The sequence below is a fragment of the Silurus meridionalis genome, chromosome 25 (genome assembly GCF_014805685.1).
Source record: "Silurus meridionalis isolate SWU-2019-XX chromosome 25, ASM1480568v1, whole genome shotgun sequence".
NCBI classification, from domain to species: Eukaryota; Metazoa; Chordata; class Actinopteri; order Siluriformes; family Siluridae; genus Silurus; species Silurus meridionalis.
This window is the reverse complement of record NC_060908.1, coordinates 11,649,531-11,672,500: the sequence shown is the minus strand read 5'-3', so window position 1 is coordinate 11,672,500 and position 22,970 is coordinate 11,649,531. Positions and strand designations below refer to the sequence as shown.

Below are 22,970 nucleotides of genomic sequence, written 5' to 3'. Positions count from 1 at the left end.
AATGAGATCATAATGATGTGACACACCCCACAATATTAGTGTCAAAAACAATTTACACTAGTGTAGCGCAGCAATAAGGAATCTCCTTTTCTTCTACAATTTGCTTTAGTTCCAGTCGTCTGTGCAATTACAGGGCCTTGATGTAAGCGCATATATAATGTATTTTTATTATTACACGAAACAATAACCTTAAAAATAAAGGTGACACTTTGTGCCTTGGGCTCACATTTATTTGTTATTTTTTTGAGACAGACTTTACCATTATGCAATAAAATTAAAGCTGCACTGCACACTGCAGATCACATTTAGCTGTGGAAATAAGTTATAAGTGAAATATAATTTCCATAAATGGGAGAAAAAAAATTGCAGATCATTTAAATATAAATGAGCAGTATGTGTGCATAGTCACATTATTTTGGGTTGCAAAATAGAGTGCTATTATACTTCAGTTTATGTCTGAAATATTTAACATATGCATAAGGATAGTTTGCTTTTACAAATATACAGTTTTTAGTTTGGTCAAATTGGCACATTCTTATTTACTAATCATATCCTTTCCACAGGACCAACAATTCATCCTGCCTGTTGGTATTTTGATGTTATCAGTAAAAATGAAAAGCCACAATATGTTTTGAATAAAAAAAAAGTATATATATATATATATATATATATATATATATATATATATATATATATATATATATTTTTTTTTTTTTTATTATTTATTTATTTATTTTTTTTTTTTAAATAAACAACAAACAGCCAATAAACGTATCTAGGTTACGTATATAAACTTAGTTAATTAAAAACAAGACGCTGCATCGCAACGCTTTGTGAACGCTTCCGCATTGTTGACGCTCTAAATCACTTGTGTAATCCAGCCAACGGCAAGACACGACGTCACCAGCAGGGTGGCGTTATGACCAAGAAGCTACAAAATGCTCATGCAGTAGAGCTAAGCATGCTCCTCTCCCAAGCAAAAAAACACACAGGCTGTGTGTTTCCCCCCGAAATAAAACGGGAGCAAGGAGGAACACACAGTCGGAAGTTTTGTTTGCTTTTAACATTAATGCCTGCCCAGATTTACACATAAACCGCTTACCTGAACAAACAGAAACTAGCATCTGCTCCTCTAAATGTTTATTTTCTAGTTTCCTGGTCGTAACATCACCCTGAATGGTGACGTCACGTCTTGCAGTTGGCCGGATTACACACGTGAATCAATGCGTGAACAACGCGGAAGCGTTCCCAAAGCGTTGCGACACAGCTTGAGTTCCTAAAAGGAAACTTCTTTTTCTCAAGGCTGCTCCTGTTAGGGGTCACCACAGTGGATTTTTCGTCTTTATACCACTCTGTCCTCTACATCTGCCCTTTCCAAACCAACAACCTGCATGTCGTCCCTCACCACATTCATAAACCTTCTTCATGGCCTTCCTCTTGTCGTTCTGCTTGTTGGCTCCATTCTCTGCATTCCCTGCATCCCATGTTGCTCCTTTGCACATTACCAAACCAGCTCAATCACGCCTTTCTTACCTCGTCTCCAAAACATCCTTCCTGTGCGACCCCTATTAAACCTCCCAACCTTCAGCTCTGCTGCATGTCTTTTTGTCAGTGCCACTGTCTCTAAACAATACAATATAGCGGGTCTCACCACCAGGCTTATAAACATTTAGCCAATAAACAGACGGTCAAATTGTAAATTAAACTCTAAATAAATAAATGTAACTAATTTACACTATGGTAAATAATACACATAACTTTCAGCAGGTAACAACCCAGCACTAGGAGAAAATAACATTTGGTGGTGCAAAAGCAGGGAGGGGTGAAATACTTTTTCCTCTGCCAATCACAGCTAGTATGATTTATAAGGACACTTGTGCAAAAGGGTAAAATAGCATGTTAAACTACTCTGTGATCATAGCTGGCTAGCTTTAGCTATGTCGCCAAGAAAACAAGACATTAGGCTTGATTTGGCTTTCCCCAGTTAGAAGCTGTATGATAGACAAATACGGTTGATTAAAATTGGCAACTGAAAAAAGGCACGTGTTATGTGCCATGAGGTTAAATAGAAGCTCTGCCATATTTTTATACCCAGAGATTGAAAGATCAATTAGAAAGTATTCAGAAGTATCCAGTTTATTAATTTCACATCAACCAACACTCAAAAATGACAATGCAAAAAACATAATTGTAATTTTTTTTGTGATTCCCACTGCTATGACACCTGAGCTCAGGTGCAATAAATTTTTCTGGATCATCTTCAATATTTTTCTACACTTTCATTGAAGCAAATTTAATTGATGAGCTGTGATTTGAAAAGCCACACGTCTATCTACATGTCTAGCACCTGAACATGTGGATAAAAAAATAAAGGAAGACATTAGGTCTAAGGATCTTGCTGCAGAGCTCAGAGACAGGATTGTGTCGAAGCACATATTTGGAGATGGCTACAAAAAAAAACATTATTCTGTACTGAAGGTTCCTAAGAGCACAATGGCCTCCATAATTCCCGAACAGATTAAGTTTGGAACAACTAGGACTCTGCCTGTCCAAACTGAGCAATAAGGGTAAAATTACCTGAGTATTAGTGGTAAGCAAAAACCACATGATGAGTCTGATTGAGTTCTATAGGTCATAAGTGAAGAGAGGAGAAATTTGCAGAAGGTCAAGCATCATTGTAACACTCCACTGATCTGGCCTAATAGGAGAGTGGCCAGAAGGAAACCTCTCACCAGTATAATGCACTGTAAATGAAACTGAACACTTGCTTGGTCATACTTGTGCTTACAACCAAATAGTTTTTAGCTTACACATGTCCTGTATACTTGTACTGCAGCCATACAATATATGTATGCCCTATTACCTGTTCAACATAAACAGCCTAATACAATTATTCTGTGTAGATTCTGTCTTATAATTAATCCTTACAAGCCTAAATGAAATAGACCATATAGTTACATACTTTGGTACCATTATTCATAGGATGTTCTTAGCTTTCACTGCTATGCAGATTGTATGACATATCAAATTAATAAAGATGAGGAAGATTAGACAGTGGATGCTGGGTAACTTTCCCTTTTTTCATTTTGATGAGACATAAGTGCTTCTACTAGCACTGCAGGCAACTATATGCAAGCTTTCTGATAATATAGTTTTGAAGGCCTTTCAGTTCCATCAGCAGCAAAAGGCCTTGGTGTGATTATCAATGTTAGTCTCTCTTCGAAAGTATACATTACTGTAAGTAACATCACTATGGCAACCTTTTTTCATACTTATAAACACTACTAGGCCAAGAAATACATAAAGTTTCCTGTGCAAAAAAGGCTAAATTCAAAATGGCAAAATATTAAGCTTTTACTGGTTAAAACAAGACTAATGACAGGAAATTTCCTAGAATTAAACAAATAGATAAAGTACAGTAAGTATAGCTGTGACAGCAGTGAGCTGAGCACACAGCCCTAAGAGGCCCCAGTGCTCAGTGTGATGGTGCTGTTCCTGATCCGGACTGACTGAGGTCTTCTAATAGAAAGCCAAGGATTCAGTTGCAGAGGGAGATGTTCAGGACCAGTAGGCTCAGCCTCCTAATCAGGTGCTGAGGGATGATAGTGTCAAATTCTAATCTGAGGTCTATCAACAGCATTTGTATGTATGTGTCCTTATTGTTCATGTGGGTGAGGGCCAGATAGATGGTCGTGGCGATGGCATTGTCTATGGAACGATTTAGATGATATGCAAACTAGCATGGCAAGGCCAAGTGCACAAATTAAGCTTCATGAAGATATGCTTTACTATACATGGGTTAAAATGGAGGATCCCGAGTATAGCCTCTTATAGAGATTTAACCTCAAACTTACTGAACACCTTTGGGATGAAATAAAATACTGACTGCACCCCAGTGGATCATCCGTCCATAACGGATCATACCCGCATTACAGACCAAACCCACATGACGGTCTGTGACTCTCTCTAGAATCATGATAGAGCTACTCCTGCTTCCGTTTCATGGTCCCAACCATGACAGAAGAACCGACCTTTTCAAAAAAAGGAAAGATTGCTCCACCGCGGTGGATCAGCAACCCATTTCCGCGTCTGATTTTTTCCGGAAGCCCGCTACCGCTCCTCGCGGATCACGCTCGCTGGCTTCGGAGCATGCAAGTGCGCTGGCGTTGCGCACCTCAGAGAGCTCAATGGAAATCCTGGCTCGCTACTCCGGCGAAATGCCAGAGTGGGGCGGATTCCTACGGAGCGTGGGCAAGTATGTGGATATGCATTTATCCCAATTCGTTTTTGAACGAGCCAAAATCACTGGTTGGTAAATCGGGCTGGTAACAGCGGACCTCCACTACAACTCTGTCAGCTCTGGGAATGCTCAGCTCCAGTGTGCCTCGGGTCCTTCCCGGCTTCCCCCTTTTCCATGGCGATGGGGGCCAGGCCTCCCCTGGGGGCGTCGCTTCGCTCCAGACCTCCGCAGAGGACGTCTATCCACTCCAGACCTCCGCAGAGGTCGTCGCTTTGTTTTGTCCCTTTCCCGGCTTTCCCCTGTTCCACGCCGATGTGGGCCGGGCCTGGACGGATGGCAAGAACCTCCTCGGAGTGCCCTGGCCCACCTGGCATGGGTGGGTTTGGGGCCTTCAGGTGCCGCCCCCGGAGTGTGTGTGTGTGGGGGGGCGGTAATGTCAGGGATCCACCTGACATTGACAAATGAAGGTCATTATAATAGACATGGAAGCTACACAACAAATAAGGACTAAATGTGGAATCTCATGCTTGTTATAATGTTCAAAAAGCACATACTTCAAGGTTACAATTATTCATTTTTTAGCAATAATTTTTATATGCAATTTTAGACAATTGTTCTAATTTTATTTAAAAGTTTTCTGTAAGTTTCAAATGATGACAGACATGTATAATAAAAGCGAATATTTTGCTCATCCACACAAATAAATTCACCCAGCTCAGTTCTTGAGAGGTTAGCTACCATTAATCTCAACTGTTCTCATGATGGTAAAAAGGGTGACTTGACAGAAATATTGATGGGGCAATTTTCCCTATAATGAGATCCTGGCAAAAAAAAAAACCCTAAAAACGTACAAATTAGTCGGCGTAGTTAATGATCACATTACCACTCAACTTTATTTATTCCCCTTATTATTGCATTCTGACAGCTTGTCATTAAACACACCTTCTCCACAATATTCAGTTTTCTGAGAAATGTTCATCTGTTGCCTATTTACAGTACGCAACAGAATAGAATAGAATGAAGATCCATTTAATCTAGTTAGCCTCTTTAGGAGCATGTAGGCAAAAGTAAACAACCCTTTAACTTTATAATTTGCTTAGTGCAAACAAAAACCATGTTCTCAATGAACACAAAAAACTCATTAATATCAAAGCTGAATATTTTTGGAAGTAGTTTTTAGTTTTAGCTATTTTAGGGGGATATCTGTGTGTGCAGGTGACTATTACTGTGCATAATTATTAGGCAACTTAACAAAAAACAAATTTATACCCATTTCAATTATTTATTTTTACCAGTGAAACCAATATAACATCTCAACATTCACAAATATACATTTCTGACATTCAAAAACCAAACAAAAACAAAACAGTGACCAATATAGCCACCTTTCTTTGCAAGGACACTCAAAAGCCTGCCATCCATGGATTCTGTCAGTGTTTTGATCTGTTCACCATCAACATTGCGTGCAGCAGCAACCACAGCCTCCCAGACACTGTTCAGAGAGGTGTACTGTTTTCCTCCTTGTAAATCGCACATTTGATGATGGACCACAGGTTCTCAATGGGGTTCAGATCAGGTGAACAAGGAGGCCATATCATTAGATTTTCTTCTTTTATACCCTTTCTTGCCAGCCACGCTGTGGAGTACTTGGACGTGTGTGATGGAGCATTGTCCTGCATGAAAATCATGTTTTTCTTGAAGGATGCAGACTTCTTCCTGTACCACTGCTTGAAGAAGGTGTCTTCCAGAAACTGGCAGTAGGACTGGGAGTTCAGCTTGACTCCATCCTCAACCCGAAAAGGCCCCACAAGCTCATCTTTGATGATACCAGCCCAAACCAGTACTCCACCTCCACCTTGCTGGCGCCTGAGTCGGACTGGAGCTCTCTGCCCTTTACCAATCCAGCCACGGGCCCATCCATCTGGCCCATCAAGACTCACTCATTTCATCAGTCCATAAAACCTTAGAAAAATCAGTCTTGAGATATTTCTTGGCCCAGTCTTGACGTTTCAGCTTGTGTGTCTTGTTCAGTGGTGGTCGACTTTCTGCCTTTCTTACCTTGGCCATGTCTCTGAGTATTGCACACCTTGTGCTTTTGGGCACCCAGTGATGTTGCAGCTCTGAAATATGGCCAAACTGGTGGCAAGTGGCATCTTGGCAGCTGCACGCTTGACTTTTCTCAGTTCACGGGCAGTTATTTTGCGCCTTGGTTTTCCACACGCTTCTTGCGACCCTGTTGACTATTTTGAATGAAACGCTTGATTGTTCGATGATCACGCTTCAGAAGCTTGGCTATTTTAAGACTGCTGCATCCTCTGCAATATATCTCACTATTTTTGACTTTTCTGAGCCTGTCAAGTCCTTCTTTTGACCCATTTTGCCAAAGGAAAGGAAGTTGCCTAATAATTATGCACACCTGATATAGGGTGTTGATGTCATTAGACCACACCCCTTCTCATTACAGAGATGCACATCACCTAATATGCTTAATTGGTAGTAGGCTTTCCAGCCTATACAGCTTGGAGTAAGACAACATGCATAACGAGGATGATGTGGTCAAAATACTCATTTGCCTAATAATTCTGCACTCCCTGTATATATATATATATATATATATATATATATATATATATATATATATATATATATATATATAATATTATTATTTTAATTGCCAATCATTTGTGCATAATTCAATACATTCTACAACCCTCATAAAATAACAGTGCTCCTGTAAACTGGAGAAAAACGAGCCGAAGGAATCTAAGACCAGTCCTCAATACAGAATCTCTTCAGATTTATCAGGCTTCTGGATTCTGCAGTCATAAGCATTCATTCCATGGTCATTCATCCATTTTTTCCCAGTGTGAGCTATTTTTTTTATTATTATATTTTTTTTGCAGATAATAAACCACATTTTCTCTGCCTGTCTTCTGCAAGAAAAATAGCACCCCGAGTCCTGAACAACACTTGAGATGACTTTGCTTAAGGGCCTCACAGCATGTCCCTGACACTCCTGGGATTTAAAACCACAAGCACAGAAACTGTAATTAAAGTTTTTATATTCAGGGAACGTAATATGAAGATGTTTGAGAAGCCATACAAGGCCATATATTGTTATTATTAATATTTTTTCCTTATTATTTGTAATCATAGCTTAATTGTCATATGCACTAGACATAACATGTTTAAACTACAGCTTAGAGCACTACTGCAGCATCATGGGATCAAGGATGAACAACTTGAGGGATTCACTTAAGCTAAAATGTTCTGTCTTTTGTTGGTAATTAACTTCTATATTAGTCTCAAACAATCAACCATTCTTATACGCATATAAATATGTTGACAGGAATCTAATGGCAATTTTAGTTTTTAAAGGGAAATCTAATGATAAGAAAGCACATTTAAATAGGGCACACAATTTGTATTCTTGTACAGTCAATTTTATCTGGTTGAGATTGTGATAATGTTCAGTTTGAAAAATATATTTATTTATTTGTAGATATTTATTTAATGTTAAATAAAAGGGCTTTTAATTGTCACATACACACAACAGAACATTGCAATTCTTCGTTCACATATACCAGCTTAAATACATGATCTGAACTTATTGTCAGGGATCCACCTGCCATGCCCCCTTTGGTGGCTCTCTATGCCTCCGCTTTCCCTAGAGCTCCAGGTTTAACCAAGCACACCTGGGGCTCATCATCAATCATGCCTCCACTCTCTCTCTGGAGCTCCAGGCCTAATCACGCTCACCTGGGGCTCATCATCACTCCACCCCGCTCCTACATAAACCCCTCATTTACACCCACTCCCCGTTCGTTATTGAATGTGTTGGACGCTATGTATGGAGTGAATGGGTTCTTTGTTTTGTGCTATATTCTATGTTTTCCGTTCCGTTCGGACTCCACTATCCGGTACCGGCTGTGCTTCTTCTCCCCGTGCATCCTGGATCAGCTACGCTTCTCCCCAAGCACACCTCGGACTCTTGCAAGGACTTGTGTGTTTGTGAGTGTCTATATAACATAATATTTGTCTAACAAAAACGTTAAAATTGAAATAAAATACAACCTACTCACCAGAGATGAATAGTCATAATTTGCACCACTCCTCAGAGGCAGTAAGCCAGTGGTACCACTCGTATTCACTGGTCTGGAAGCAGCGAACAAACCCTTTCCCGTGCTGAGACAAACTAGCTATAGCTTCAGGGTTGGCCGACCTCCTCACAATGTCTAGCTTTTCTTGAAAATGGGTTTAACATTTTTTCCTACATTTCTCTTCCTCTGTAGGCATAAAAAGTCTAAATAGCAATGCGTGCAGCGTGCTACAGTTGTGTTTTGCCAGTTGAACTTGGCTGTTTCCCTCTGACCAACCAATCAGTGGACGAAAAATGCTGATGCTATTCTGGGACAGCTAGCTGGCCCTGTGAGGTGAATATAAAATCTAATTGGTTAAAGAAACAGAGCTATTTCTTAAGGAGACTATGGTAAAAAAAAAGGCCAGCAGTAGAGACTTTGCAGGACCTGACCAGATTACATTGACATGGTAGCACATAGAAGCTAAAATCTGATTGGACAAAAACATCCACATACACATACTGGTAGCAGTGCAGCCAAGAGAAACACCACAAAATGAAAAGAATAAACTGTTGGGAATAAATTAATACAATTTCATGGAACAAATATAATAATTTAGGTTGTAAATCAATGGTGGGTCAGTGCTTCTGATAGTGTTTAGGCCAGCAGAGAAAGCGGCCCTGACCACCAGCCACTGAGTTTCTGACTTAAAGACAGGAAGTAGAGCTGGAGGTAGCAGAGCTGAAGATACAAAGATTTTCGTTTGGAGTGACGAGCATGGGCACGATTAGAAACAAGTTTATCAGAGGGACAGCGCATGTAAGACGTTTCGGAGACAAGGTAAGGGAGGCGAGATTATCTGTAAGAGAATGCTGAGGATGGAACCACCAGGAAGGAGAAAAAGAGGAAGACCAAAGAGGAGGTTAATGGATGTGGGGAGGGAAGACATGCAGGTAGTTGGTTTAAAAGAGGGAGATGTAGAGGAAAGGGGATATGGAGAAGGGTGATCTGCTGTGGCGACCCCTAATGGGAGGAGCTGAAACAAGAAAAAGAAGAAAAATGCTAGTTATAAGTTTGAAAATCCCTGCATGCATTATTAATGCATTTATGGCATTTGCCAGACACTCTTATCCAGAGCAACTTACAACTGAGCACTTGATGGTTAAGGGCCTTGCCTAGGGCCCAGCAATGGCAGCTTGGTAACCTATGACCTATGTTAAATTCTTCACCCACTGAGCTACCACTAAGCATAGTACATGCAAAACCAGTACTATTCACAAGACGCCATTCAGTGCTATTCACAAGATGTGAGATTAGCTTGTGATAAATTTTTGTTTCGACAAAATACTTTACATCCCTTTAAGATTGGGTGCTCTCTGAAAATATTTTGTGTACTACATAGTAGACATGTTTCATCTGCATTCGAGCATGTGTGTTTTCCTAACTCAAATGAAGTCATATCAAAACAGAAACAGCATCCACCTGTGAGCTATCGCTGATTACTTTACTGTTGCTTTATTCCAGAAAGAGTTGGACTGTGCATTTATGATAAATGTGTTTATCAGGACCCAGCGATTACGGCTGTTAATTGAAATGAACTATGACACATTTTTTGTATTTTTCGAATACACACTCTGCAGGAAATACTTGTGTGATTTATCCATGCAATTTACAGCCAAGTAAACATCCCATGGTGTGATGTTTTACAGAGAACAAGCATTGGGATGGTTTTCATTTAGACAGCAAATCTTGCAGTCTGATGACAGTGATAATTAACCACCTATTTAATATAACATATTGTAAATCACTCATGCATGTAAAACTCACAGTATAAGGGCTAACCAGCAATAACCTATTTCAAAGTCCATAATAAAATGAAAAACTGCCATGTGTTTGTGTATGTAATTGCATTTCAAGGATAATGGCAGTAACATTTCTTACACTAGTTGAGCATGATACCAAATAATGTGCATAGTATACTCAAGCCAATTCCTAAATCTTATGAGATAGGTCATTTTCATTTCAACTTTACACAAATGCTACACTTTGAAGTCTTTGGTGATCTTTAGTATATTGTGCACACAATCAGACAGTATTTTGAGTATATTTATGTACCCTTATGTACACCAACAACATATGTATAAAAATTTGTTAGCTCATTTTAAAAGAGCATTTGATTTCTTTTATCCTGAAGTCCTCAGTTCTTGCACTTTTGCTTTCCTTTTCACAAAGCCACCTTAAAACTTGCCAAACCTGATGTCTCTTCAGACCCCTTTGACTGATGTGACATTTTGAATCATTTATCACTCGAATAAGGAATTATTTAACTGTTTAATCTTTTTAATCTGTAACCTTTTTTTAGGTTCTCTGCTTTTCCAGACTCCATCTTCTGTGCACAAAGAAATTGCTTTATGTTAGTTAAATTGGCTTTAGATTTAATGTAAATTATTTAATGTGTTATGGCTCTTTGGGTCAGAGAGCAGCAATGACTTACTCTTCTCACTCTGTGGACACACACAATAGACAAAGGATTAAAACATGGGAGACTTGCTGGTTTCAGTTTTGAGAGAGGAAGCAGAATGCATGAGGTATTTGTAATTTAAAAGCAAAAAAAAATACATAAATTTAAATAATAAATTAAACATCAGAATAATCCAAATTACAGAAGTCACTTATGACTATGGCAGGATATATAATCAAATCTGTAATTGTTTGGATATTGCAAAGCTAGTGGCACAGTATTTTAGCTGTCTACCACAACACATCCAAATCAAATCACTGGTATAGAAACTGCTAAACTTTTTGTATGTTCTTGAGACACAAAAGCAATTCAGTCAGTAAATACTGTAAGTAAGCAAGTTCACCAGAAGGCAATTTACTGCTCAACTGTTTCATTGCCATGGTGAAAGTCTTGATAGTTGATATGAGTGCACAATGCACATTTGCAATCTGCTGCTGTTAAATCTTCATATGAAGTCCAAAGAGAAAACAAATGCATCAAAGAAATATATGAACTAGTGATTCTTGAACACCAGGAGATTTAATGACCACAGAAAACAGATGTGGGGATCACAATACACTTTATCTCTAAAGGAAAAACACCTTCACAACATTTGTCACAAAACACTTCTTTGAGAGGGGTAAGTGTGCATGCTAATTCCTCTCCACTGCTTTTCTGTTTCTTCCCGCCCAAGGAATCCAGAGCTAGGTCCAGCTCCAGTTGTGTGATACCTCATGACAATTTCAGACGTTCAAAAAGAAGATGCCAACTCTACGAGAATACCGAGGCCTCTAGAGATGTACCAGCTCCATTTAGATCCCACTTTATAAGGATTTCAGGCATTGGACTTTGAGGGTAAACCACCTCTTAATCATTACTGAAAATAACATTCTACATTTGATGTTTTTTTTTATCATTGAACATTAAAAGGCTATGGCAAGGAGGAGTTAGTGTTGAATCTATAATGAGTTTAGATGTTGAGCTAATTTTATTCAATTCAATTCAATTCAATTTTATTTGTATAGCGCTTTTAACAATGAACATTGTCTCAAAGCAGCTTTACACAGATAATGTGGTGTTTGAATGTAAATATGTTCTTTGTAAGTAAGTTTGTCCCTGATGAGCAACTGAGTTGGTTTATAAGATAGTCTGGAGCTCCTGGTTACACAACTCCAACTGACTGTATAAAGTACATTACTCATAATTACACACTCCACACTCTTAGTGTCACCCAAATTCCTGACATTCTAAGGGACTTGTTCCTTGTCACCCCAGGCACTATAAAATTAAAATTAAATTGAACTGTATGTGATAAAGTCAACAATCAAGAGAATAGGTCTCCAGAGCATGTGAGAAAATGCAGAGGGTACACTACATGCAAACCACTACATGCTAACCACTTTTAAGCTTTAAAGGCAGGAAGACGTGTTAAAGAAGTACACAAAGGCCTGTACAATTCTGAACATCATTATCCTTCATCTATATCTATCTATCTATCTATCTATCTATCTATATATATATATATATATATATATATATATATATATATATATATATATATATATATATATATATATATAAGGTCATTATTAAATGCTCAGATTCCCCAAGTACTTTAAAAATCATTCACAGAATAGATGGATCATGACCTGAAGCATACTTTGAAAGCAGGGCAAATCTTAATAAAGTATTAAGATGCTTCCGAAGTATGGCATTTCAGTTGCTGAAGGCAAAGTTGAAAGTGAAACAACCAAAGAGAAGGCAGAATCTAAAGATTTAATTCATGATTGTGTTTGTCCAATTATTTTGTGGTTTTAAGAAGGGGTTGAAGGTGGTGAATATCATGGTTTGGCACTTTGAAAAATAATGACTGTCAACAAGGTACAAGAACTGTAAAGACATCCAAGTGATGTGGTAAAGAGACAAAACTAGTCTATAATGATTAGATTAAATTAAAAAAAGCTAAAATATTAAATAACAGAATGACAAACAGACTAAAGGCAGACTTTTAACCAAAACATGATATGGCTATAATAAAAATTTGTGAAACTGCCTATTTTTGTGTGTGTATTTGTGTTTGTGTTTATACTTATAATCCTTTGATTAGTCAGAAGCTGTAACAGTCAAAATACATTCTCCTTAATATTTTCCTCTGTTCTCTGTCTAGACTTCGCTTAAGTATGTGTGTGTCAAGAACACAGCAGGCTGTATTTAATCCCTCGCCCCTGCCTGTAATTAGTTCGGTGATTAACCTTGCCACTCCTGATCACATCAGCCTGCCTTAATGATGCTATTACCACTCACTGTTTACTCATCTACAACCGTTTATCCTGTACACAATATTGGCTCATCTCTGGTGCCCAGATACAGATTTACACAGATGATCTTATTAAAAAGAAGTAGCTCTGTGTGATTTGATTGTAAACTTGCACTGAAATTGCCAGATCCAAAGAAAGACTGTAGCTAATAACGTTGCACAACATGATCATTATTATTCAACCCCCACTTCTTAAACACACAATAACCTCTAATATTAAAGTGCAGGGAGAAATTTGTTTGGGTGCAACCAGCTTCTATCAAAAGTCACGTTATATGTTGAATGGAGTCCACCAAGTTTCAAATGTTCTCAATATACAAGGTAAATTGTATCCAATTTACCTTGTATATTGAGAACAAGGTAAATTGTATCCAATTTTGAAAAGGCTTTAGACTGGCTGTGGGGAGTTGTGCTCATTCAGACAAAATAGTGTTAGTGAGGTTGCACATTGATGGCAAGTGAGAAGGCTTGGTTTGTGGTGTGCACTCTAATTTATTCCTAAGGTGTTCGCTGGGTCAGTTAAGTGGCTCTTTATTATTATATAAGTTATTCCAAACCAACCTTTGGCAAACCATGGCTGCATGGATCCTGCTTTATGCACAGGCCGTGTTAGGTAGAATGAGTTCCACTGGCCCACTCAATTCCAGTGAACAAAAGATTTTTCTTAAATGCAATACAAATGAAAGAAAGAAAGAAAGAAAGAAAGAAAGAAAGAAAGAAAGAAAGAAAGAAAGAAAGATAATATAAATAATAATAAGAAGAAGAAGAAGAAGAAGAAGAATATAGAAAATGTCTTTTAAAATTGTGGCAAAAGTTTGGAGATGGCAATATACAATTCCCTTTCGGGAACTCGAGCTGCGTCAAAACACGTTGGAAACGCCTCACATTGTCCACGCTCTGAATCACGTGAAATCTGACCAATAGGCAAGTCATAACATCATCAGTGGGCAATGTCGCGTAAACCAAAAAGCTACAAAATGGGTGAGCGATGGGGCTCACGTCCCACTCTCGCCGATGCAAAGCAGCGCCAAAGGTCATGGGGCTCGCAGGCCAACCTAGCAGAAGGCATGGAGAAGAATGAGTCCCCTTCAGCCTTCCCTGCCGGGCCGAGCTCCCGTTCCCCGGGGGAAGCACGCGTTTTGGCGGTTTCTTCTTACGGCGCGTACAAAGTGGAAGAATTTTCAGATGCTAGCAAGCCCACGGACTCCTTACAGCCTGCACTGTTCGAGGAGCTCCTAGAGGTAGTGACGTGGGCCGTGTCCAAGCTAGAGATAGCTTGGCTGGAGGAGAAGTGGAAGCAACGCATTCCCAGTAAGCAGCACAGCCTCCCCACTGGGGATGGAGGGTACCTGTCCCTGCTCAGGAAGCACTGGACATATATATCCACAGGACAAGTACGTAAAGAAAGTCGGATCAGATATTTGTGCTCTATGGCCCTCATAGGAAAGGTTTTCCGTCCATTAAGCAGGCGCTCAGCAGATGGATTTCTTTGTGTTATGAGTCCTCTGGTCTTCCCACTACCTTCGGAGTCAAGGCTTATTCCACCTGGGGTATGGCAGCCTCTGTGGCCTGGTCCGCTGTAGTTTCTCTCTAGTACATTTGCAACACTGCAGGCTGGTCCACCCCTTTGATCTTTGTCAGGTTCTATGACCTCGACATCAGAGCCATTCCCAGCTCCTCTGTCCTGCATGCTGGTTGTGCTCAGACACACTAAGCAGGGACTGGTCAGTATGGTGTTATTGGATATTAAATCCTAAAGCATTTCGATGCAGCTCAAGTACCTGAAAGGGAACGCCACTAGGTTATGTATGTAACCCTAGTTTCCTGAGGGAATGAGATGCTGCCTAAACAGGCCATACTCCCTGTATCCCTGCGGCGCTTACCTTCTTATTTTACAGAAGCTAATGTCGCTACCATCGCTCAACCATTTTGTAGCTTCCTGATTTACACGATGTTGCCCGCCAATAATGTCACAACTTGCCTATTGGCCGGATTTTACACTTGATTTAGAGCGTGGACAACGCAAGGCGTTCTCAAATCGTTTCGACACAGCCTCTCATTCCCTTAGGGAACTGGAGATACATACGTAACCTAGTGACGGTGATACATATTAGTGTGCTTGCTCTGTAATGTGTTCTGCATTTTTTGCAATCTACTTTACCTGCCTGTCCATCAGCAACTGGCCAATCAGAAGGCAAGAACCTTTTGCTTAAACTATCTACTTTAGTTTGAGAACAGGTAAGATTGTGTGCACAGCTACATTTAATTATGGTAGTGTTGCTGAATGTCTAAACACACTAGGTGAGATGGAAGGCCCTTGCATCCTGTAGGAACACAACACTCAGTGTGATAGTCAGGAGTTCACCTCCTGTATTTGGAGTTATAGTAAAGACATTTATCAGTATACAAAAAAATATTGTCTGTCTCACAAAAAAAAATGCATATTCACCACAATTCACCAAGTTCACAACATAATGAACTACAGTACATATTTTAGCTTATTTATTTCACATTTTCTTTGAAATAATACAAAATATAAACATTATTTGCTATATTTCTGACTGCTTACAGGCAAATAAATTAGTATTCACAATAAATGAAAATTATAATATTGTACATCAACAGCATCAAGTGGAAATTGCTTGTTAGCTGTAGACAGGATAAAAAGTCTGATATGCATAAAAAAATAACTAATAATTATTTATATAATACTTTCACAACAAATTAAAAAGAAAAAAGAAAAAAACACTGAAATCATGAGGTGCCTTGACTTTCCTAGCACTACCGGTTACAATTAATGTTTCTCATGAATTTATTTGCATTTCTTGTAGCCAACATGACATACAGGTGAGGCAGAATTTATTCCAAGCACTGAGCTGTAAAATAGTCACCAAGAGACCAGAAGCAATAGCAGCTAATTATATAGACAGGACACATATCACTGTAATTGCTGTCTGCACTTGTATGTGTTGGATGTGATTGAAACAGTGGTAACAAATGTGCAAGTGAAAATATAAATGCTGAAGGCAAACATGTATCTATCAAAGTCATCTATCACAATGCTATGATATTCTGAATAAAAATATTCTGAATGTTTTTTTTGTATGATTGCTTATATGCTTTGAGCTTTTATGCTTTTCTTATACTAAAAAATAATATCTACAATATAATTAATTACAGTATGGTGTGTTATTATAAATGTTGACAAACTCAGAGGCAATTATCAGCTGAAATGTGAGCACAGGCCCTACAGAATATATTCATTAATGCATTTAATACATTAATGAAGAGTGCTAAATAAAAATAAGTTTAAAAATATTCATTATTCTATGATTTCTAGTATTAAAATTTTAATTAAAAAATTCAAGTCCAGTCTCACTTAAGTTGAACCACTTTGTTGCCCTATTTAGCTGTATTAGCTTAGAGTTTTTACTAAGCATTGCAATTTGCATTACTCTTTTCACAGGTTTGTGGTTCTCTACAAGGATATTTTAACTTTTTAAACTTCTTGGCTTTCATAATACAAGTTTAATACTCACTCTCATGATGCTTATTAATCAGCAATATATGTGCCAACAATCTCCAACTGATGCTCCCTAAAAATAATTTCTTTACCTTGCTCTTATTTCTCTTGACCTGAAGTGTTACCTGTAAGTCAGCTATCTTTATATTTTAAATACATTTTAAATGTTTAACTTGATATACACCTTTCATTGATTTTGTTTCCTTTTATAAGTAATATTCACCTGTTTGATAAAAGTTTTTCTACAAAAATCATAATCTTAAACTTTAAACAAGTTCTGTCACTAGTGAATTTTTTATTTATTCTTATTTTATTACATTTTCTTATTTCTTCAATTTCAAATAAAAAAAATAGGCACAGACTTTAATATTCAGCGGTGCCTCTGCATTTAAATAGTTAAAATAAAATTGGAAGATGCTAGAGAGTCAATAAAGACAATGGCTAGGCACATTTGGACTGGACTATCTTACACTGAAAGGTATTTGTGGAATTAGTCTTACTCGCCATGTCATATTCATAATGTTAATTATATTTTATTTACTACATCACATTATGCCTTAAATATAATTTCCAGTGACATATGTAAAAACTTGTAGAAAAAATAGGTCCTTAGTTAAGATCAAATTAGGTAAATCTGTAAGTCCTGTAAGTTGAGGCATGCATGAGACACATTCTCTAAAAGATTGAGAGCTGGAGAAATTTGGAAGCCAGGGCCACACTCTTGAACTCTTTGTCATTAACATGGGCACTCTGACTGGTGTGTGGCCATGCAGCTACAAACACAACAGTTTGTGATTCACCATGTCTTGTGACACATAACCATCATTGAAATAGCTGAAGATTTGCTGTTATCGTTTGTCAAGCACCCAAACAGCTTCAGCCCACTAGAGTTTAAGTGGTTGAATACTTGTGGAGGAAAGAAAGAGGGATGCTTTTTCTGTCTGTTATGTGTTGCGAAACAGACATTTGAGAAGAAACTATCGAAGAGTAAACTATAATTTTTCCATTGTTGCCTCACCAGTGATTACATCACAAAGCCCACCGGTTGGTGTAACAAAAAAGAGGTTTACCGAATGGGATGTCAGAGCTGGCTCACCAAAGCAACTGTATGCATTCTGGTTCACTTGAATGTTCTCTATCAAAAGCTACACTTGCTGTGTTTCATAATGCTAAAGAAACCTTTTTTGTTTGACCGGCTGTAAAGCATCTGTGTTAAACACGCCAAGAATTTGACTTTAATAGCCTTGTGTGTGCCTTGTGTGTGCTGTGTGTTCAGTGTGCACTGTTAATAAAAAAAAGAATATATATATATATATATATATATATATATATATATATATATATATATATATATATATATATATATATAATGTCTAGCGTGTCTCCCAAGAGATGTGTGTCATGATGTGTGCAGCTAATTTCGGGTGATGACCACATGATTTCTGCTTAGAGTGTTTGGGTAAGAGCACGCAGATCATGCCCTTGTGCACGCGAGTTATTACCTATTAGAGTGCCCCGCTCTCGGCTCACCATTTTTCACAAAGTGTGAGTGTCTGTGTCCTTGTAAAGATCATGGGGCTCATGTGTCGGGCTGGTGGAGAGGCATCTCAACACTTTCAGAACCCCACTAAGATTTCAGGCCTAAAGACGTTCGTCCAAGAACAAATCCTGAGGGTGGTGTACCCAGGACCATGGGGAGGAGCATGAAAAAGTTTTACAGAAAATTAGGGCTCTTTCCTGGTACCCTCAGGGGACAGCTGTACTATCCTCGCCAACACTGGTGTTCCAGAGGGGCAGCGGTTTCAGGCAAAATGTTACATTTTTGGTTGCCTCCTGCCATGTTTCAGGACACCAAACAGCTAACCTCCCCCAGTAAAGCATAGTGTCAAAACTAGTGCCCCTTTCAGAGAAGTGGCAGCATGAAAACTACTGCCAAACATATATTCATGTGTTGAAAAGACCATAGAGAAGGGCTGCATGATAGTTTACGCATCATCCTCCACACTTCAAAGACATGGTACCCACTACCGTGAAACCAGAACAAGTGTGTTTGCTACTACTGCCAGTATTTTCTAGTTACCAATAAAGATGTGGGCGTTGCATCCAATTTTAGATCTTTGTGGTTTGAGCCATTACCTGATAGTCAAAAGGACTGCATTTCAGTTCCAGTCCAGGGATCCATCCTTGAGGATGTATACTGCCATATAAAAAACTTTGCCACAACTCAGGAGGTGCCTGAGGTTTACTTTTGGGGGCAAAACTTAACAGTATCAGGTTCTTCCTTTTAACCCAGCCTTGTCACTCTGCACAAATGCACAGAATGTATGGCTGTAGTACTGGCTCTTCTGCGATCCCAGGGCACCCACATTGGTCTAGTCACAAGAGCTGAGATGAGAAGAAGATGTCATCCTAGCTCACCTCAAATCTCTTGGGTTGAGACTCAACCCCAAGGAAGGTGTCATCTCTCCTACTCAGATCATGATGTATTTAAAGGCTGTAGGGGATTTGTTCATGATGTGGGGAAACTGCTACCTACATGGGTCGAACCCAGTCTAAATGCCCCAAAGAATATCAATCTAGCCAGGAAAGTCTTGTCCTTTACATTCAAGCCTGCATCCATGGTAATACCTTTGGGCCTCCTATACATGAGATCATTTTAGTTGTGGCTCAGAGATTTCATTCAAGGGCCAATCCCCAGAGGCAGAACCTTCGTGCACTTCCTATGTGGTTCAGACGCCAGTTTCTGACTTTGGGTCCCACTCTAGGCACGTGTTGTCACAGGTTAAAACCTTGAAATACTTTTCTAAGTACTCCCTACACTAGAAGAAGCTATGCCCTTAGATCGCGTGCTTTGGAGGTTGGTGTATGACACACCATGAAGGCAGAGTTCACTGCCAAAAAATAATTCTTTGCAGGTACAGGACTTGCTACTGTCAGGGTTGGCCGCCTTTTGGCATGCTCTGATTAATGGGGTCTCTGTAGGCAAGCACCTCCTGGTTGTCCACTTCAGACACCTCTTCAGACAAAGACATACCCTGTCCGGACGTCTCTACAGACAAAGACATACCCTGAAGGTGTGTCAGTGTCACGTCTATTTATAGCCTCGCAGGTGCATGCATTTAGATGACGATTTACCTGCCGAGGTTATTGAAGCCAAATGCTTGGGGGGTTAGACACACATGCTTTATAACCAGTTGTGTTATAAAATGCAGCATCTCGTTCCCTTTTTTAGGGAACATTGTGACACTTAAGTAACCCGAGACATTCTTCATTCTTATTCATCAATATATTTCAAATTCCTGTCACACTCACATCTTTGCATGGCTTTGCCCATTCCCTTGCTGTATTTCTGACTGTTTATATTGTTTTGTCATCTTGTTCTCAACTTCGCTTCTGTGCAATGTTCATTGCTGTTTACTTGATTATTTACATGCTTTTTCGGTTTGTTAATTGATACAAAAAAAAAAAAAAAAGCTGCTTGGTAACCATCTAAAAGTCTAAACTACTTTCAGCAAGAAGGAACCTCCTGTTGGCCAGAGATCACTGGTAAGTGTTGCTCCTGTAATATCATGGTAGATATATTTTTTTTTTCAAGTGATCCCTTGTATAATTCATCACTGTTACCAGTCAATCCTTCAAGTATTTCTCATAAAAATGATTGATAATAGACATCATCCTCAATATGTACAGATTTTGGAATCGACAAAGGAAACATCTGAGGAACATGAAACAGGTGCTTTGTTTAGTTGTAACATCTGTGAACAGTCTTCGGTTTTGTTTCCATCTATTCTGATAGTCATAAATGTTGATGACGCTCACTGTTCACCCTCAGACTTTTCTTTTTGCCTTGGACACTGTGCCCCCCCCCCCCAAAAAAAAAACCCCCAAAAAAACAGGTCTACCAAATAGATTTTTTCTCCTATTTGGTTTCTTACATGCCGTGAACATTGAGTACAAAAAAGGCATGTCATACGCCTGAGGTAATATAAGATTGTTTAAAGGGCTTGGCACAAATTGCTCCACAAGGGTGCTATCTTTTGGAAACAAGGACTTGTGGTAATATTGACACCTGTTTGTCCAAGACATTTTTCTCCTTCAGGGCTCTTTTATTAGATTTTTTTAATATTTTTTTATCTCTCTCTCTCTCTCTCTCTCTCTCTCTCTCTCTCTCTCACACACATACATATATATATATATATATATATATATATATATATATATATATATATATATATATATATATATATATACACACACACACATGTGCATATATGTGCATATACATGTGCACATATACATGTATATTGTATATATATGCACATGTATATGCACATATATGCACGTGTGTGTGTGTGTGTGTGTGTGTGTGTGTGTGTGTGTGTATATATATATATATATATATATATATATATATATATATATATATATATACACACACACACACGCATATATGTGCATATACATGTGCATATATACACATATATATACAATATACATATATTGACCAGGAAGCTTAAAAGCACAAAGTGAAACCAGCACGCCTTTCAGCGGTTTCTTCCCTTTGCAAAGAGAGCACTCAGCTCTGCCTCTATTCCTCTGAGAAGAGGGGTAGGTCTCCGAACCCCCTGAGGCGACCCCTCAGGCGGTCCTGTTTGAGGAGTTCCTAGAGGTAGGGACCTGTGCTGTCCCGCTCCTTCAGTTCCAAAGTGTCACTCTATTCCAATACAGCAGGACTGAAGGAGTGCGGCTATGGGGCGATGCCGGATCGAGGAGAGCTCGCTGACTATGTCTCTCTGGGTGACGCCTCGTGCCCGCCCCGGCCACATAGTGAAGCTGAATTGTTAACCCTGCCACCCTCAGTGCTTCAGGGCCTCTCAGAAGGCCCCTAGAGCTACTCCTGGGCGTTGGCTCAGGCTATAGGTATGACAGAGGGCAGTTGTAAGAGACCGATTCCCTTAAGAGGCTATCTGGCAGCCTAGCAGGCTCTGCCAGACGTGTCCTGGTGGGTCCTGTGCACTGTAGACAGAGACTATACAATTCAGTTCGGGTCTTGTCTGCCCCGTGGTGGGGCTCAAACAGGCTCTCGTCATGGAACAGGAATTAAACCTGAGGAAGGTGGCCATCAAGGTGGGTTCTCCAAAAGAAAGAGAAACCGGGTCATCTATATATAAATATATACTGAACCTGCATCAGCTAGACCTTTGAGACTCAGGTTCAAGATACTGACCCTAAAGCAGGTCATGTCCTAAATCAGGTCCAAGTACTAGTTTGTGACCATAGACTTGAAGGATGCAAACTTTCATGTATCCATCCTTCCAGCTCCCAGAAAGTTTCTGAGGTTTGCTTTTAGGGCCGAAGCTTACTAGTTTAGGGTCTTTCCGTTTGGTCTTGCCCTCACACCTTCCACCTTCACAAAGTGTGTGGATGCGGCGCTGGTCCCACTAAGGCTTGGGGGCATCCACATTCAAATTTATATTGACAATTGATTGATATTGACTCAATCAGTGCAACTCTCAGTCCGGCATAAAGATGTCGTTCTTGCAAACTTAATAGAACTAGGGTTAAGGCTGAACATCAAAAAGAGTGTGCTCTCTCCATCACAGAGGACCACTTACGGATTCGACCCTTAACCTTGTGTTGAGTCCATTCTTGCAGCCGTCAAGAGAGTGAGGGAAGGCCAGTCACTTATTGTAAAGCAGTTTCAGAGGGTGCTGTGTCTTATGCCAGCCATGTCTAATGTGGTTCCACTTGGCCCCCTGCACATAAGACTTCCTCAATGGTGGCTCAAGACCTGGGGGTACCATCAAGGTCATGCTGGCGAGCCCTAGATGCCTTAGATATGTGGAGGGACCACAGGTCTTGACTTAGGGCCCTGTGCTGGGCAAGTTAAAATGCTTACGACAGATGCGTTCCTCACAAGAAGGGGAGCGGTCGTGAGTGGCCATTCCGCTGTAGGTCTCTGGGTGAGGTCCCAATTAACGTGGCACATAAATTGCCTCGAGATGCTGGCCGTGCTCCAAGCTCTGAGCCATTTCCTCAGACGTCACCATGTGTTGGTCTGTACGGACAAAACCTCAGTGGTTTCCTACAAACAACCACCAGGAGAGTCTGCGCTCTCGCCTTCTGTACAAGCTGACATGCAAGTTCCTTTTGTGGGCCCAGGGGAAGCTGCTCTGCTTGAAGGCAGCATATATATTTGGCCGCTTAAAACAGGGAGCAGTTGAAGAGGAATGTGGCAGAAGCTAAGGAAAGGGCATATGAGGAGCTGTATGAGGAGAAAAGGATTTGTACTGATTGGCTAGGCAGATTGA

The 22,970-nt window shown here is 39.6% G+C and overlaps 1 protein-coding gene across 3 annotated transcripts in view; it reads right to left on the bottom strand.

The window, feature by feature from the left end:
• fibcd1b (fibrinogen C domain containing 1b) overlaps nt 1-22,970 on the bottom strand; it is a 169,924-nt gene that overhangs the window by 118,524 nt on the left and 28,430 nt on the right. The window contains exon 1 of one of the 3 annotated variants that reach the window (XM_046839693.1): nt 1,406-1,450. The exons of 1 other annotated variant lie outside the window; for it this stretch is intronic. In XM_046839693.1, the coding sequence (XP_046695649.1) occupies nt 1,406-1,414 (9 nt within the window). In that variant the 5' untranslated portion in view covers nt 1,415-1,450. Of the gene's footprint in view, nt 1-1,102; nt 1,144-1,405; nt 1,451-22,970 lie in introns of those variants that run through there. One more of the 3 variants, XM_046839694.1, reaches the window with a different exon arrangement.